General features: G+C 45.2%; 1 protein-coding gene across 1 annotated transcript in view; it reads right to left on the bottom strand.

Annotated features, from left to right (window-relative positions):
- The window catches only part of ANAPC7 (anaphase promoting complex subunit 7), a 133,786-nt gene that overhangs the window by 84,983 nt on the left and 32,284 nt on the right, over positions 1-16,519 (bottom strand). Inside the window, exons 3-4 of the mRNA XM_073626432.1 lie at positions 9,306-9,425; positions 9,115-9,226 (exon numbers count right to left, since the gene is read on the bottom strand). Of these exons, the coding sequence (XP_073482533.1) occupies positions 9,115-9,226; positions 9,306-9,425 (232 nt within the window). The remainder of the gene's footprint in view (positions 1-9,114; positions 9,227-9,305; positions 9,426-16,519) is intronic.

Below are 16,519 nucleotides of genomic sequence, written 5' to 3'. Positions count from 1 at the left end.
GCCAGCACGGAATCCACACAGCCACACGCTGCTCAGCAACACAGGCCAGTACTTACCCCACCGACTCTCACTTATGCCCAGGCCACACAGGGCCCCTCACATGCCCTTCAGACTCTCCACCAAAGCGCCCAGAAACCTCAGGCCGCTGCTAAGGCCTCCACAGGCTCCACAAACATGGCGCTACAGGAGATGTCTCTCCAGGCCCTCCCCACACAGGCCCAGCTCTCAGGGGTAGCTCATCAGCCCTCAGGCTTTTCATTAAATGACTTTACCCAAATGCAAGAAGAAATGTTTCTTAAATTCTCCTCATTGCTGGAGAAAGGTCTGGCCACCACAGCACACCAGATAACTAACACTATCAAAGCTGACCTTTCAAATATAGGCTCAAGAATAGAAGCAATAGAGGAAAAAGTGGAGTGCACAGTCTCCAAAACGAACCAAAATGCAGCCCACCTTCAGTCTGTTCAGGAACAACTAGATGTGGCCCTTTCCAGGATAGATGAACTCGAGAACAGGTCCAGGAGATATAATTTCAGAATTAGAGGCCTCCCTGAAACCTTCACGGATATTCCCTCCACGGTTCAGGACATTATCTCTGAAATCATTCCTAATATCCCCTCCCAGCGTCTCGAATTAGACAGGGCTCACAGATCCCTCGGTCCCCCCAGACAAGACGGATCTCCCAGAGACATAATTGTGAAACCACACTTTTTTGCGACCAAGGAGGAAGTCATGCGACAATCCCGTCAGAACCCCAAACTGCAACACCGGGGCCACCAGATCCAGATTTTCGCGGATTTAGCACCCTCCACTATCCAGAGACGCAGAACCCTGAAACCTCTTCTCTTGAACCTATCACAAAGGGACGTTAAATATCGCTGGACCTTCCCCTTCGCGGTCAAATTCACGCTGCAGGGTAAAACCTACTCTTTTTCCAGCTTCCCAGAAGGGGAAAAACTGCTTCTTTCCCTTAAACTCATCTCACAGGAAGCCCCAATGGACTTTTCTGCGTCCTCATCAGGCTCGACAAAACGCCCCCCACCAGGCAGTCCTGTCTCCCCCTTATGGAACAAGAATACGACCAAGAGGAGCAAGGAGGGGAAACCATCTTAAGGCCAGGCTGGCCTCTTCTCCTTTCTATGTCCCAGCAGGGACTTTTGTTCGGGGTGCTGGTCCACACAGTTGCCGGAGCTGGAGCTCCACACCCCACCACGGCTCAAAGGCTTGATAAGCCCATCAACAGAACTACACCCCTCAATGCACTTCATAGCACTGTTTTTCCACAACGAATACCCCCCCCACAGAGAATAGAAAGTACCCGGCCATCACCAGATTTTCCACATTTTTCCCTTCAGCGGAACTGTCCAGCGGACTCAGACGCTCCCCGGAAGAAGTTCGGATTGCCGGGACTTTAGTCATAAGCGGACTGTAGATTGGTTTTAGTAATAATGGGATTTTGGTACCTAGACCCGTTCTAGTTTAGGGCATGATTCATATTTGGGGTCGGGAGGGGGGTGGAAGTGCTGAGGTGGGTGGGGTGTTCTCCTTTTTCATTTAAAGATTAAGGTATAGTACCACTTAACCTGGCAAGTAGTGCCATGAGTTTAGGGCTGTTTTAATTTTATTTCAGTTGCACTTTAACGTTAGTGTGTATGTTTCAATGTTTTAAAGTGATAAAGATAGGGTCCGGGGTGGACACCATGTGCCTCCTCTCATTTCCAAAGAACCTCAGCGTCCTTTGGTCTTGGGACTTCAGTCGGCCTCCCAGCTGGACTGAAGATTTTTTTTTTGGGTTTGTTGTGGGAAATTTTTCCACAAGATCCCAAGGGTCATATTTTGAGACCCAAGTTGTTACTATTTTTGCTCTTATGTGTCTGTTTGTCCTTTTCTCTTCTTTATTTCCTCTCACCCCCCTTCTTTTTTCCAGCCGTCCTGCGGGTAGGAGCCTCGCGCCCCCCAGAGATAAACACAGAAGACGCCCAATACGTATCTTGCCCCGAAATGCTTGAAAGACTTCAATTGGTGAGTGACTGCTTGATCTTGAGTCCCCCTCCCCTCTGCTCAGATGTCTGACGCACTTATTCTAGGAACTGATCTCAAGGTGGCCTCCCACAATGTCCAGGGACTAAATTCACCTAGAAAGAGGAGATTGGCCTTGGACCACTATAAATCCTTGAGACTCGATGTAGTTCTTCTTCAAGAGACTCACTTTCCCATCCGGTACACCCCAAAGTTCCTCCACTCGTACTATCCATCCTTCTTCCTAGCGAATGCCCCTAACAAGACTAAAGGGGTGGCAATCCTATTTTCTAAGAATAGCAAATTCACATATATTTCAGATTATAAGGATCCGGAGGGAAGATTTCTAGTGGTAAAGGGGACCCTGGAAGGAGTTCTATACACAATCATCTCATACTACGCCCCGAATAAGGGTCAAGCATCCTTCTTCCAGGGACTCCTCGGTACAATAGAACCCCTTCTGGAAGGGAAGGTCATTATGGGAGGAGACTCTAATGTAGCGTTTGACCAGAGCTTGGACAAAACTAGACCCCCCAAGGACCAGCTCACGCGCCCCACGAAAGTAAGCACTAAAATAGCTAAATTACTACATTCTCATGGTCTTATAGACATCTGGAGGGAACTAAACCCCAGAAGTAGGGACTACACTCACTTCTCCGCCCCCCACCAATCTTACGCCAGGATAGACCACATACTGATTCCTTCCTCATTAATTCCCCTATCCACAAAAGCCACAATATTGGACACAGCCTGGTCGGACCATTCTTTGGTCCTCCTTACCCTGAGAAATGTCATCTCGGGACGAGGTGGCTCCTACTGGCGACTAAACGAATCCCTGCTCTCTGACCCCCGTTACTGTAAGGAGATAGCAGACTCCATTAAAGAATACTTTACCCTGAATGACATAGACAATATCTCCCCAGAGACCCTGTGGGCTGCCCACAAGGCAACCATCAGAGGCACCCTAATCAGGATCGCGACTCAATACAAAAAGGAGCGCTTAATAGATATTCAACGACTTGAAAAAACATTCCTCACATTAAAAGCTGAACACAAAAAACACCCGAATAGGGACCTTTTAGAAAGGTTAGACGCGACTAGACTTGAGCTGAACCTCACCTTAACGGCCAAAGCAGAGAAACACATCAGGTGGAGTGGAGCCAAATTTTATTGCCAAAGGGACAGATTCGGCTCAATGCTAGCCTCCAAACTCACCCCGAGATTCCGTTCCTCTTCTTTCCCTAAACTTAGAATCGCAGGCCATCCCCCAACGGCGAACCCCAGTAAAATAATGTCAGCCTTCCATGACTTCTATGAAAATCTCTACAAATCCCCACAATCAGGGAAGGGCCCTTTAACCACGGCCTTTCTAGACAATCTGCAGATCCCCTCGATCTCCACAGATTGCAGAGACCTAATGGAAGGAGCCTTTTCAGTAGAGGAGGTAAGGACGGTTATAAAAGGCTTAAAGCCCGGATCGGCCCCAGGGCCAGATGGCCTCTCGGTCCCTTACTACAAACAATATGGAGAAATCCTAGCTCCGTACCTGGTTAAATTTTTCAATTCCATTAAAACAGGAAATCCCCTCGACACACAACTTAATACTGCATTTATCTCGGTCATCCCCAAACCCAACAAAAATCACGAGGAAGTTGAAAATTACAGGCCGATCTCCCTGATTAATAATGACCTCAAAATCCTTACCAAAATCCTGGCCAACCGCCTCTCATCTTTTATTAATCTATTTATACACAAGGACCAGGTTGGTTTCATACCAGGGAGACAGGGACCAGACCAAATTAGAAGAGCAATAGACATTGTTTCCATCCTCCAATCGAATTGGGAAGGGGGACCGAAACAGGAAGGTTTCCTCCTCTCCCTGGACCTCCACAAGGCCTTCGATTCTATCGAGTGGCCTTATCTTTTCTCCTTACTGGAGAAATGGGGATTCGGCCCTAGGTTTCTTGGGACACTAAAAGCCTTATACTCCACCCCTAGAGCAATAATCCGCTTACAAGGCCATTACTCCAAACCTCTATCTATAGCAAGAGGGACTAGACAGGGCTGCCCTCTATCCCCCTTAATTTTCGCCATTGCGATTGAAACCCTCGCAATCGCAGTCAGATCGGATCCCAATATTTCTGGGGTGAAATGTGGCGAACAAATCCACAAATGCGGGCTCTTCGCCGATGATATGCTCTTATTCATTACATCCCCTATCACTTCCCTACCAAATTTGTGCAAACTCCTAAAGGAGTTCTCACGGATATCGGGCCTACAGGTAAACTACTCCAAATCATCCGCACTGAACATTTCCCTCAAACCACAAGTGGTCTCCTCCCTCCAGAATGCCTTTGAGTTTAAATGGAGCGACACTTTTATTGACTATCTAGGGATCAGGCTCACCGCGAAAACAGAGCTACTCTATTCGGCCAACTTCCCTCACATTTACCGCAAACTGGAGTCAGACCTAGGCAATTGGGCTAAGGGAGGGATCTCTTGGCTAGGTAGAGTTCATGCAATTAAAATGACCTTACTGCCTAGACTTCTCTACCTTTTCAGGGCCCTCCCGATAAGCATTATAAAAGACCATCTCACTACATTCCAAAGGAAAATCATCAAGTTTATCTGGGGAGACAAGGGGCATAGACTCCAACAAAATACCTTATACTTGTCTAGATCTCAGGGGGGCTTAGGTCTCCCTCAACTGTTCTGGTACTATCAAGCGGCTAGACTCGCCCAGTTTTCAATAGTGTATGCGAAGACAGAAAAACCAGATTGGATCCAAATAGAGAGACAGGCTGTACCATCATACACCCTAGACTTCCTAATGTGGGTCCCTCCTAGAAAACGCCCCCCGATTCTCTCCCCAACTCTTTCTCAATCCTTTAAATTGTGGGACTCTCTAAGAAACAATCGGAGCTTGATCTCCAGTTGCCACCCACTTGCTCACATATTTAATAACCCGGACTTCGTTCCAGGTCTAGACATCAAAGCATTCCGTTGGTGGTTGGATAAGGGGTTGTACCGGATCGGACACTTCTATACGAGTTCAGGCCCTATTACCCTGGCCTTTTGTGTGAGCAAATTGGAGATGCCTACCTCGGAGAGATTCAGATTTCACCAAATCCGCCACTTCCTGGCCCACAACGGGGAGGCAAAATTGGTCCCCCACTCATTCACGCCTTACGAACTATGGTGCGGCGGGTCTTCTGAGCAGAGGGGAGGCATCTCCGTCATATATCAGTCACTCGCCAATCAGTCAACCAAGACCCCATATATGCTCGCGTGGGAGGCAGACCTGTCTATGCAGTGGGATCTTGATAAATGGAGGACCACCTTTTTCAGGGCATACAGGGGCATTAAGAACATTTCCATGACAGAGTCTAGTCTTAAGGTTTTTACCAGGTGGTATCTACCTCCTGATAGATTAGCCAAGATGTTCCCTTCGGCTGACCCTGGTTGTTTTAGAGGATGTTTACTTAGGGGCACACTGGTCCATATATTCTGGGAGTGCCCAAGATTGAGGACATTCTGGAATAAGATCTTCCTCCTGATAAAGAAAATCACCAAGGTCCATATACCGAAAACACCTTCGATGGCTCTCCTGAATGACAATTTGCCCAGGGTCCCGAAGCTTGCCAGCAAACTCATACATTTTATTTTCCTGGGCGCTAAGCTCACAATAGCCAAGGCTTGGAAGAAACCCAAAGTATCCCTTAAGGCGACGATCCGGAAAATTTCCTGGATCATGGCCCAAGAGAAGCTGGCTAGCATTCTCGACAACTCAGTGGACCGGTTTGGGGCTACTTGGGAACCCTGGGCAAGTTTCGTTGGCATCTCCCTGATTCCGGGGGTGCAACCACAACTCAGCTGATTGCCACGGGGGTGCGGGGCGCCTCCCCGCGGACTGGCTCCCTTTCCTCTCTTCTTTCTCCCCCCCTCCCCTCTCTTTTCTACACTCTTTTCCTTCTCGCTTTTCAGCTGTCGCAAAGCTCCGAACCACAGACAGTCCGATGGTCTTAGTATCACTCTTATTCCCTGTTGGAATAAGACAGGCAAATGGTCTTAGTATCACTCTTATTCCCTGTTGGTTCCGGCTATAAGGGGCTCTAATACTATAATGCTGTTCTTTAGCTGGTTGTTTTTTTTTTTTTTTTTTTTTTTTCAGCAATGTTTACAGGGCGGCGAGGGGGGGGGCTAACGGAGGTTTTGCCGGTCACAGTGAGTTCCCTTTTGGGGTGCCGACGGAACCCCCGTGGCCGCCTACAGCCGCCCCTTGGTTATCCCAGAGATTTATCCTCTCTTTAGCTCCTTTCCTATGGTAACAGGTATTGTTCCTTCAGTTTATCTGTTAAAACCACAGGCCGGAACATAACCCTTCACACTTATTATTTTTTTTCTCTTTTATTGTCTGTGTTTCGATAGTGATACTTCTTCCTTAGGTAATACCTACCCCACAGGGGTCTAACTGTATGTGATATGACCAATGTGCATATATGACTCAGCGAATGTACGATATATGTCTTCATTTTTGAAAAATCTAATAAATATTTTGAAAGAAAAAGGTACTCACTATCCGCCCTTAGTCATTTTTCGGGAAACCAACCTCAAACAATCTAATGTTCTATCCCCCCTCCTCCTCCGTGTGCTCAGAGTCCACCCATCTAAACCATACCTTCCTGAACTTCTTGGGGACCTCTCTAGCTTCATACATCATTTTATACATCAGTACATCAGCATTTATTATTTTTATCCACATCCCCAGGGTCAACAGTTCCTCATGTATCCAGCGTCTGACAATAGGTTTCCTCGCCCCAAAGAAAAGAATCCTAAGGAATAATTTTGTGTATGCATTAATTTCTTCTTGGTCAAAAACCCCAAGGAGGCATCGTAAGTGGGAGCAAATATAAGGTAGCCCAAATTGGTCAGAGATAAATTCAGTCACCTGCGACCAAAGTGGTCTCACTTTTTCACATTCCCATACCATATGCAAGAAAGACCCCTCTGCCCCCTTGCATTTATGGCAGAGAGCGGAGTCTCTCCTTTGCATTCGGTAAAGCCTAGCTGGTGTATAGTACTGTTGGTGGAGGTAACTGGATCATCTTGTCTGTAGAGGAGACAACAGACACCAAGTATGTGTCCAATACCTCCTGCCACAATTCTGCCGACAACTCCGGGACAACAGCCAGCCACCACCACCTAGAAGGTGTGTTCACTACCTCCGGCCCCACTGCCCCATAGTATCTAGAAATTTGCTTAGCCGGATCTGGATCAATCAGAACCTTTTCCAAGACCGTATTCTGTATCATAGTTTCACCTCTCCCAAACTGCGCAATTGCTGCATGGCGCAACTGCGTATATCGAAAGAGCCAGGTCCTGCGCACTCCAAAGTTTTCTCTTAGTTGTGTGAAAGTACAGAGATGATTATCCTGATATATGCGATGCAAATATTTTATGCCATATCTAGCCCAGGTACTGTGCCCATCCGGTAATTTTAGAAATTCTTTAAGGGTTCTATTACACCACAGGGGACTGTTAGGAGACAACCACAAGGGATCATCTTTTTATCCATTTAGAACATAGGTGGAACACTTTCCCCAGAAGTGCCATAACAGAACCCATCTCCCTCCCTGAGATCCCTTTCCTGTACAACATATTTTGCGATTCCTGAGAGGCAGCAACTGCTGCCTCCAAGAGGGTAGTGGCATTAGGCGTTAGCGGAAATAGTCTCCAGTGCAGGAAGGATGGCTGTGAAGCCATAAAGTAAGACTGCAGATCAGGGAGGGCAATCCCACCCATTGTAATTGGTAGTTTAAAAACTGCCAAAGATACCCTGGGTGCCTTGGAACCCCACAGAAAACAAAAATCATTTTAAAACAGATTTATCCGTCCCATCAAGGTAATCGGTAAATTCTGCCATTTCCGTACCTTCTCCCGAAAATTTAGCACAACCGGAGTAAGTTCGTCTCCAAAAATTTAGAGATGGGAAGCTGGATCTCAATCCCCAGATATCTAAAGGAGGTGGTCAACGGGATGGGGCAGTTCAATGGGACTACTACTGCCTCGTCAATAGGGAAGAGGGAGGATTTTTTCCAATTGATCCAAAATCCGAAGTAGTCCCCAAACTCCTGAACCAATCGGAAGGCCTCTGAAAGCGAAGGTCCGGGATCCTGCAAATATAGCAACATTTCGTCCACATAAAGCAAGACTCGCTCCTCAAACTCCCCGAGTCGTAGACCTGTCAAATGTGGAGTAGCTCTTAATTTTACCGCCAGGGCAAACAGGAGGGGTGAAAGCGGGCGCCCTTGCCTGGTGCCCCTAAAAATAGGAAAGGATTCCGAAATAATGCTATTGACCCTCAGTCTCACCAACGGGTCTGTATATAAGAGCCGTACCCAGGAAATGAAGACAGGGCCAAAACCGTAAGACTCCAGGAGGTGGAACAAATATGTCCACTCCACCGAGTCAAAGGCCTTTTTTGTATCTAGGGAGGCCACTATTCCGGTCCCGGAGTTGTCGGGTCCAATCAATAATAAAAAGACGGCCTTGGCAGTCACTACAGTCCGAATGCACTGTCTGCTGGGATCCTGTGAGAAATATCATAATAATTGTAAGTAAGAAGGAATACACTTATACCAGTATCCTTTTTATAGTGAGCAAAAAAAGAATAACGGGGGTGCTTTTTGGAGAAAACTGACAAGGAGACTGGAGCTCCGCTTTAAAAAACTCAGTGCGGAGCTCCTGCATGGGTTTACACTGAGCAGTTAGACTAAAGCAGGCCTTGCAAAATGCAAATACAAGCTTTTCAAATTTTAGGATAATTCACTCGCACATTGCAGGAGTGAATACTCATAAGATTTGGGCTCTTCAGCTTCACAGGATGCCACCAGAAGGCCTAGTTAGGTCATCAGCACCTAGGCCTAGGCGGTGATACTGGAAGCTGGGTTCAAGGTACTGGGTACCAGGGTTAGTTTCACCAATGTTTGCTAACCTATCAAAGCTTTCATTTTAAAATCTACAAATAAACAAAAAAAGCAAAAACCAGAAATCACTAAAATTATGTTACACTGCAAAGTGTGGGTAAGACAGTACCTAGTATTGCATCGAGCGCCAGCGGGCACTGCCTCAATACCTCTTTGTAGCTGGTTACTGCTGAGCGTTCCTGGCCAGCCTTCTTGTACAAGTTAGCCAACATCATGTTAATCTGTGAAAAACCAGAAAAAAAGCAGTATAATACACAGAAGGGAAAAGAAAGGACATCAATGGCTAAGAAACACATTTACCTTTGGCGTTCTTTGTCGGGAAGGAATTCCATCCAATATAGCAACAGCATCTTTATCCTGCTTAAGCATTGTGTAACATTCAGCCATCTTATATTTTACTTCTATTTCCGATGGAAGACTCTAAAAACATAAAAAAAAAAAAAAAAAAAAAAAAAAATTATATATATATATATATATATATATATATATATATATATATATATATATATATATATATATATATATATATATATATATATTTTCAGTGCAAATAATTTCCTAAAGTGTTGCAAAATGTACACGTAAACATTTTTCACTTGAATTTTATTATATTTTTATACCAATTACAAGAAAAAGTAAACTCTGCAAATTTGTAACATTCAACAATAACATAGGGGGTGAAAGACCATTGGTCCCAACAGTGCCATCTTAAGAGCATTATAGGCCCCTGGGCAATACAGTACACTGGGGCCCTGTCTACACAACCACGCACGAGAATAAAAATGCAAATTATCAATAAGGCTATATTTATTGGTACTTCCAACAAAATCAGTGTTTAAACAAGGAGCTGGCAAAGGTAATAAAAAAAAAAAAAAAAAAAAAAAAAGTGCCCCAGGACCAGAATAACCATACAAATTATAATCTGAGCACAATCTACTTTATAGATCTATAGTTGTTAGTAGGTATATATAGGGCATGTTTGATACAAATTGTTTGGTTCGCTTACGTAGGCTCTCATCATTACATAGTTTTGATCAATCTAAAACTGTATAAAAACAGTACAGTCGGATTGCAAAAATGTATGGAGCATCCTATCAAAGTAATAAACCAATAGTGGGAATTGGGATGGAGAAGGAGGCTGCTGTGACCAGGAAGTTGTTTGCAGGAGAAAAGCGCACTAATATTCAGGGATCCTGGAGGCTGGATTACTGGACAGTAGAACAGAAATGTCAAGTATCAGGGTTATGTTTTTTGTAATTTACCCACTCTTGCCACTGCCACACTATTTGCCCAGTAAAACAACTCCTTTATTTCATGATTCACCTACCGTTTCCTGTGGCAGAGGCAGGCAAAATATCCAACAGCGGCGCGGCGGCAATGGGAGTTTTAGCATGCAGTAGGCTGGCTGCGATGCTCTTTATCTGTTTCCCCAGTGCGGCTATGTGTCCGCCGGTGCAGCTATGTGTCCGCCGGTGCAACTATGTGTCCGCCGGTGCAACTATGTGTCCGCCGGTGCAACTATGTGTCCGCCGGTGCAACTATGTGTCCGCCGGTGCAGCTATGTGTCCGCCAGTGCAGCCCACGTCCGCCAGTGCAGCCCACGTCCGCCAGTGCAGCCCACGTCCGCCAGTGCAGCCCACGTCCGCCAGTGCAGCCATGTGTCCGCCAGTGCAGCCATGTGTCCGCCAGTGCAGCCATGTGTCCGCCATTGCAGATCGTGTCCCCATTGCAGCTCGTGTCCCCATTGCAGCTCATGTCCCCATTGCAGCTCATGTCCCCTGCTGCGCTCCGTCATATACAGCCCCTCCCCCTTGTCCAGGCCGTTTGATAGGCAGATCACCCGTCCAATCCTGGGATGGGTGATCTGTCTATCAAAGTGCCCGGACAAGGGGAACACACAGCTATTGAAATGAAAGCTGTTATGTTCCACGCGCTCTTATCAACCAGGCGGAGGCGGCTCTCCTCTCCCTTCTCCTACGATCGCTCCGACAAACCCAGGCTGTGGGCGGTGCTCGCCCCCCCGCCCCCAGGCAGCCCACACTCTTTTTAGAGGGCTGTGAATGATGCTTGGCTGGGGGTCGCTGGGAAGGTGGGGGCCCTTCAGGCAAGTGGGGCCCGGGCAACTGCCCAGCGTCCCCATGCAAAAAGACGGCCCTGGGTCCCAAGCAATATCGTACCAGTATATAAGCAATTATCAGAGCCCTGCCTGGAAATGTATTGCACTTTGTTTTGTAAAAAAAGCCTTTCAGGGGCCATTAGGCTATAGAGAGCAGTGCAGTCATCCATAGGACCAAAAAGAAAAACCGCTTTTGCTTGAAGGCATAAAAAGAAAAAAAAAAAAAAGAAAGAGAAAAAAGGGTAGTGCTTTAGTGGAGAGAGTCCAGAGAGATAGGAAAGTGGGGAAAAAAAAAAAAAAAAACCCAAGAAGGAAAAAAAATATAAAAAAATAAAAAAAGGCCATCTCTGTCCCGGAGGTTCACTGTAAGTATGTTGACCCGTAACCTTGGATTACAATTCTAGAAAGCGTGTAGGTGGTTGCGTAGAGGAAAATAATCTAGCCAGGGCAGCCAAATGCGTAAAAATTTGCCATGTGTGCCAGTTAATATCGCCGCTAGTTTCTGGCTCACCAGAATACCATGCACCTGGCTTTTTACCTCGTCGAAGTTGAGAATCAGCGACTTTCACGCTTTCGCAATCGTCGGCTTTGCGGCGGAAAATATATGTGTCACTAGGATACGCTCTCGTTTGGTATCGCCTTCTATCGGTTTGTGTAAGAGCACGTCCCAAGGATCTTTGCGCAGATTTATATGGGACACCGAATTGACCACATTATAGACTCTAATCCACAGGCGCTTAACCTTATGGCACGTCCACCATAAATGCTTCAAGTCTCCTAGGTCTGAGAAACCCCTAAAAGTATGTAGTGGAGTAGAAAGGAAGGCATTTTGCAATTCTAGCCGGGGTAAAGTACCACCAAGTTATAACATTACGGGAAGAGTGGCATAATGCCTCCCAGATTTTTTTTGTCCAGGTCTCCGGGGTTTGCGTGGCACCAAAGTCCCTTTCCCAACTGGAGCAGTAAAGCAGGGCTCGCGAGTTAGAATTGTTTAATATGTGGGAGTATAATAGGGAGAGAAGACCCTGGGTTGTGGGAGACATTCGGCATCTAGTTTCAAATGCCGTCGCAGCCGTGAACCAGTCGTGTTTTTTTGCCAGGGATTCCAGGAGATGGCGGATTTGGAAGTAGTGAAATTTCTCACAATCTGGAATGTCGTACGTATTCTTGAGATATTGAAAAGGTGACGATGCTTCAGGAAGACAGAAGAGACCAAACCGTTGTTAGGCCCTTACTACGCCACCAAATATAGCTTCAGAGACTTTCCAGACCCAGGTGGGGACATAAAGGGCAAATATCTCTAGAAGAAGAGGGAGGTGTGGCGATATCAGTTTGGCCGAATATTTAATAGAGTCCCATACCATAAGGGTGTGGGACAAGATGGGGTTTAAAGGTTTTAATTGTGGGGGGAGCCAGGGCAAAGAAGCAAAGCGGTACTGGGTCAATGTCTACCACGTCGATAAAGGTCCAGAGGGGTGTACACAAACATTTCAAAGTAGAGAACTGTTTATTTGCTGCAGAGTGCTGCTTCACAGCCTTGTTCTAGAAGTAGTATTTATTTATTTAGATGCTGCACCTGACCTTCTGAGCCCTATAGTGGTGGTGTCATCTTCTTGCCTCAGATGACAAAACTACCTAAAGAATTTTGATAGAATCTCACAATGTTTGAATTGCCTATGAAGTTGTTGCAGACATATTTGGCAATACTTCATCTGAATGATGCAAAGCGATCCATAGTCTATTCTGTCCCAAGAAAGGGTAAAACGGTAGATAGGTTTGCAGGACAATGCCATGGGGTTGATTTACTAAAACTTGAAAGTGCAAAATCTGGAACAGTGCTGCATAGAAACCAATCAGCTTCCAGATTTTATTGCCAGAGATTAACTGAACAAGCCGAAGGTAGAAGGGCACAATACACTGCTGCACCAGATTTTGCACTCTTCAATTTTAGTTAATTAACCCCAATGTAAATTCACAAGATATGAGTGTGCACTGTTATAAGGCTGGTGGCATTTTGCATTTTGTGACTTAAAGCAAAATTGAACCAAACACCAACAGGTAGGATTTTTATGAAAGAAGAGGCCATATGGCTAACAGTCTAAGGAAAAAAAAAAAAAAAAGGAGGAAGAAGGACAGTGGGAAAGAAACCAATTTTATCAATGTGATATAAATACTAGCATAAAATCTGTTTTTGCTGCCTGGAATCTGATAAGCACCTCTTTAGATAATTGCTGTGTTGTATATCACTTCAGTTCATTAATAGTATTACTTTCTATACCCTTTTTTACCTTTTTCAGTTTTTTCTGTATTTCATGATGAATATAGTATTTTTTGCATTCTCTTCCCTTCGTGCTTCGATCCCCTTTCTATACAACATATACATTTAAAAAGAATAAAAATAAAACATCAATATTCCTAGCTCGGTATGCTGTTATGTGACGGTACATCTGCTGAAATGCCTCTGATCAGTAGTAGCTCTAAATGAATGTGTTTTGACTATGTGAGGTTGACATCTAATGGCGGCTCTGGGAATAGCAAACTGAAATCAATTATGTGCTTCATACAAACAGTATAAATAGATGCTGGCCACTGATACCTTCGATCCTTGATAAAACCCATGTGATTGGGTGAAACATGCCAGAGACAATAACACGACGGTGACGCTTTTAACGCCACGGAAAACGCATCACGTCAGGCCGGCGCATGCGCAGTACACTTTCTGAAGCCAGTAGCAGCCATTTTTTGGCTAAACCATCAGAACCGCTCTTGGGACTACAGATAGCGATATACAAAGTTCAGCAGACCTTCCAGTCAAGCCACCTGGATCCATATGTAACAGTAGAGCACCTTAGCTGAATAGCTCCATGCAGTATGTAACCCCTTCGCTACTTATGGACTTCCAAGGAGAATGTGGGACACCTGCTTGATTGTTTAAAGACTTCTGTTCACTGTGGTTGGGTGAAAGGACCAGTGGTCCAAGTGATTCTGCTTTAAATCAATATGCCTGTTCTGATGAGTGGTTTATTTTCCAAAGCTGCATATTCTCTGGGACTGTACTCTGTTCTAAATGTGCAACATATGGCGCTACATTTCACTGACTACCTGGACTATTAACTAATAGTGGCTATATGCCGTCTTCTAAACAGGATTCAACATCAGCATTTAATCAAAACTATTGAGTTGACGGTACACTACCCCAGGGACTCAACCAGAAGTGTACAGTTTATGTTTCAACACTACCCCGGTTTATCCCCCAGCTGGGGGCTTTTTGAGCATTAATGACAATTTGGCACTCTGATCAAAGATGATATTCACTGGGATCCATGAGCCAAACCCCTGTCGTGTTTTGCACTTTTTTTCAAAACCTTAGGGTGGGTAATTGGTGCAAGCACGGTCTGTGACATTGTTGTTTTTACCATAGACAATGTTGTCCTTTTTTTAAAGTGAGTTTGGGTGTTGGTGATGGGTACCCAGCGTTTATAAAATGTACTATTAAATCATTTTTGTGCAATAAAAATTATACCTTTTTCAAGTAGCTTAGGTCTAGCCATAGCTCCTTTTAGTGGGTTTCTTTCCCACTGTCCTCTTTTTCCTGAGATTCCGTTTTAGTTACGGAGACCGCACCAACACTGGTGAGTCTGCAAATTAAGGGTCGCTGCACCTGCATACACACATATATAAATAATGGTGTAGCAGTTATTCAATAGTGAGTTGATGACCTTCACTTTTTTCTTTCTTTACGTATATGGCTACCAGTTCCTGGGGACCCATTAATAGGGAAGGGGTTGCGGAATTGAATTCTGCTTTAACTGACTAATAGTGGCCAGCAACTATCCAAAAGCTCTTTAGGTAGCTGAAAAAGGACCTTGCATCAAGATCATATACATTTGTACAATTGTGTCAATCAGATGTACCTGACTATCCTATTTATTTCCTATGACTCACTGCTATCTCATAATCAGTTATGAACACTTATACCAGTATTTTATTAATGAATGGGAAAAAGAATGACATCTTACTCTCACAGAAGAGGACATGACCAAGTGCTTTTGCTTCACACACAAATTATGCATGGACAGCTTAGCACAAGAAAGGAATTTTAAATGATTATTAACTGCCTGCATCATTCCCAAGAGAAATTAAACCATATATCCACATAAATCCAACCTTGTCAAAATGAAATACTGTAGGTACCCTTTCTCACATTTGGTGGAGCTGCCCCTGCTAAAACCCTCTTGGAAAAAATAGCCCCAAATCCATACATTGAAAGTTTGACACTCGTTAATGTGTACTCCAGCCCCAAATTATACAGGATTTATAGACCCAGTATCTTGTGCACAAAAAAAAAAAAAAAAAATTTTTTTTAAATCTAAGAGTATTTCTGCATCCAAAGCCCTTATCCCTAAACTATTCCAGAACGGGTTGCTGAGGTATGCTGACAAAATGAGGATGGAAGAATTAATGGCTCACCAACATGAGACATGAAAGCTTTCGACAGATGGATCCGGTCACGTCTACCCCAACGTAGCTGGCCACAGTGTTCTTCACCTATAGCAGCCCCCTTTCCAATAAAGCAAGCAGGCCTACCGGTACTCAATTGCCCCCAGAACTTGTACACAATGCTATAGTGCCTGCCCAGCACACCAGGGCAGGCGCAAACTGAGCAAAGCAAACAGGTATTTGCGGTTGGCAGATAGGCAGAGTGGTTCAATGACAGTCCAAGTAAAAGGCAGGCCAAGTTCAGGGAATAGTCCAATATCCGGTCTAAGGTCATACATAGGGTAATCCAAACAAGCAGAGCAAGGCAGACAGGGGGTTTGATCAGGAATTACACACGTATCACTCACCATCACAAGCATGCTAGTCAGGGTTTGGCTGGCTTATAACAGGTCCATCCAGAGACTGATCACGTTATTCACCTTGCAGGTGGACGGACAAAGAGAGTGCCATAGCCAAAACCCGGATGCTGGAAAGAGATGCAGGAGCACTAGGTGCTCCTGACATTACTACCCCCCCCCCCCGAGGAGGGGCCCCAGGACCCTTAAAGATGAGCTGGACATCCAGCACAGGACCATCAGACTGGGCAGAGGTCAGTGGATCCGCAAGGACAGGTTGGTTGAATGAATGAATGAATGAATAATTTGTAAAGCGCTACAAATTGCGAACTGAATCGCCTCAAGGCGCTAGATGTATTCTCTGTGGCCAGCTTCTAGAAAAGGAAGGTCTTTAGTTTTTTCCTGAAGGCCTGGTGGTTTTCTTCCATGCGGAGGTTGGTTGGGAGAGCATTCCATAGTCGAGGTCCTTGGACTGCAAATCTACGTTCTCCCTTTGCTTTGTAGCGGTATTTGGGAATGAGGAGGAGGTTTTGGTTAGCTGATCGAAGACTGCGATTCGGTGT

Source organism: Aquarana catesbeiana, linkage group LG01 (genome assembly GCF_042186555.1).
Source record: "Aquarana catesbeiana isolate 2022-GZ linkage group LG01, ASM4218655v1, whole genome shotgun sequence".
Taxonomy (NCBI): domain Eukaryota; kingdom Metazoa; phylum Chordata; class Amphibia; order Anura; family Ranidae; genus Aquarana; species Aquarana catesbeiana.
Note: the sequence above shows the minus strand (reverse complement) of the source record. Positions and strands in the feature narration are given on the sequence as shown.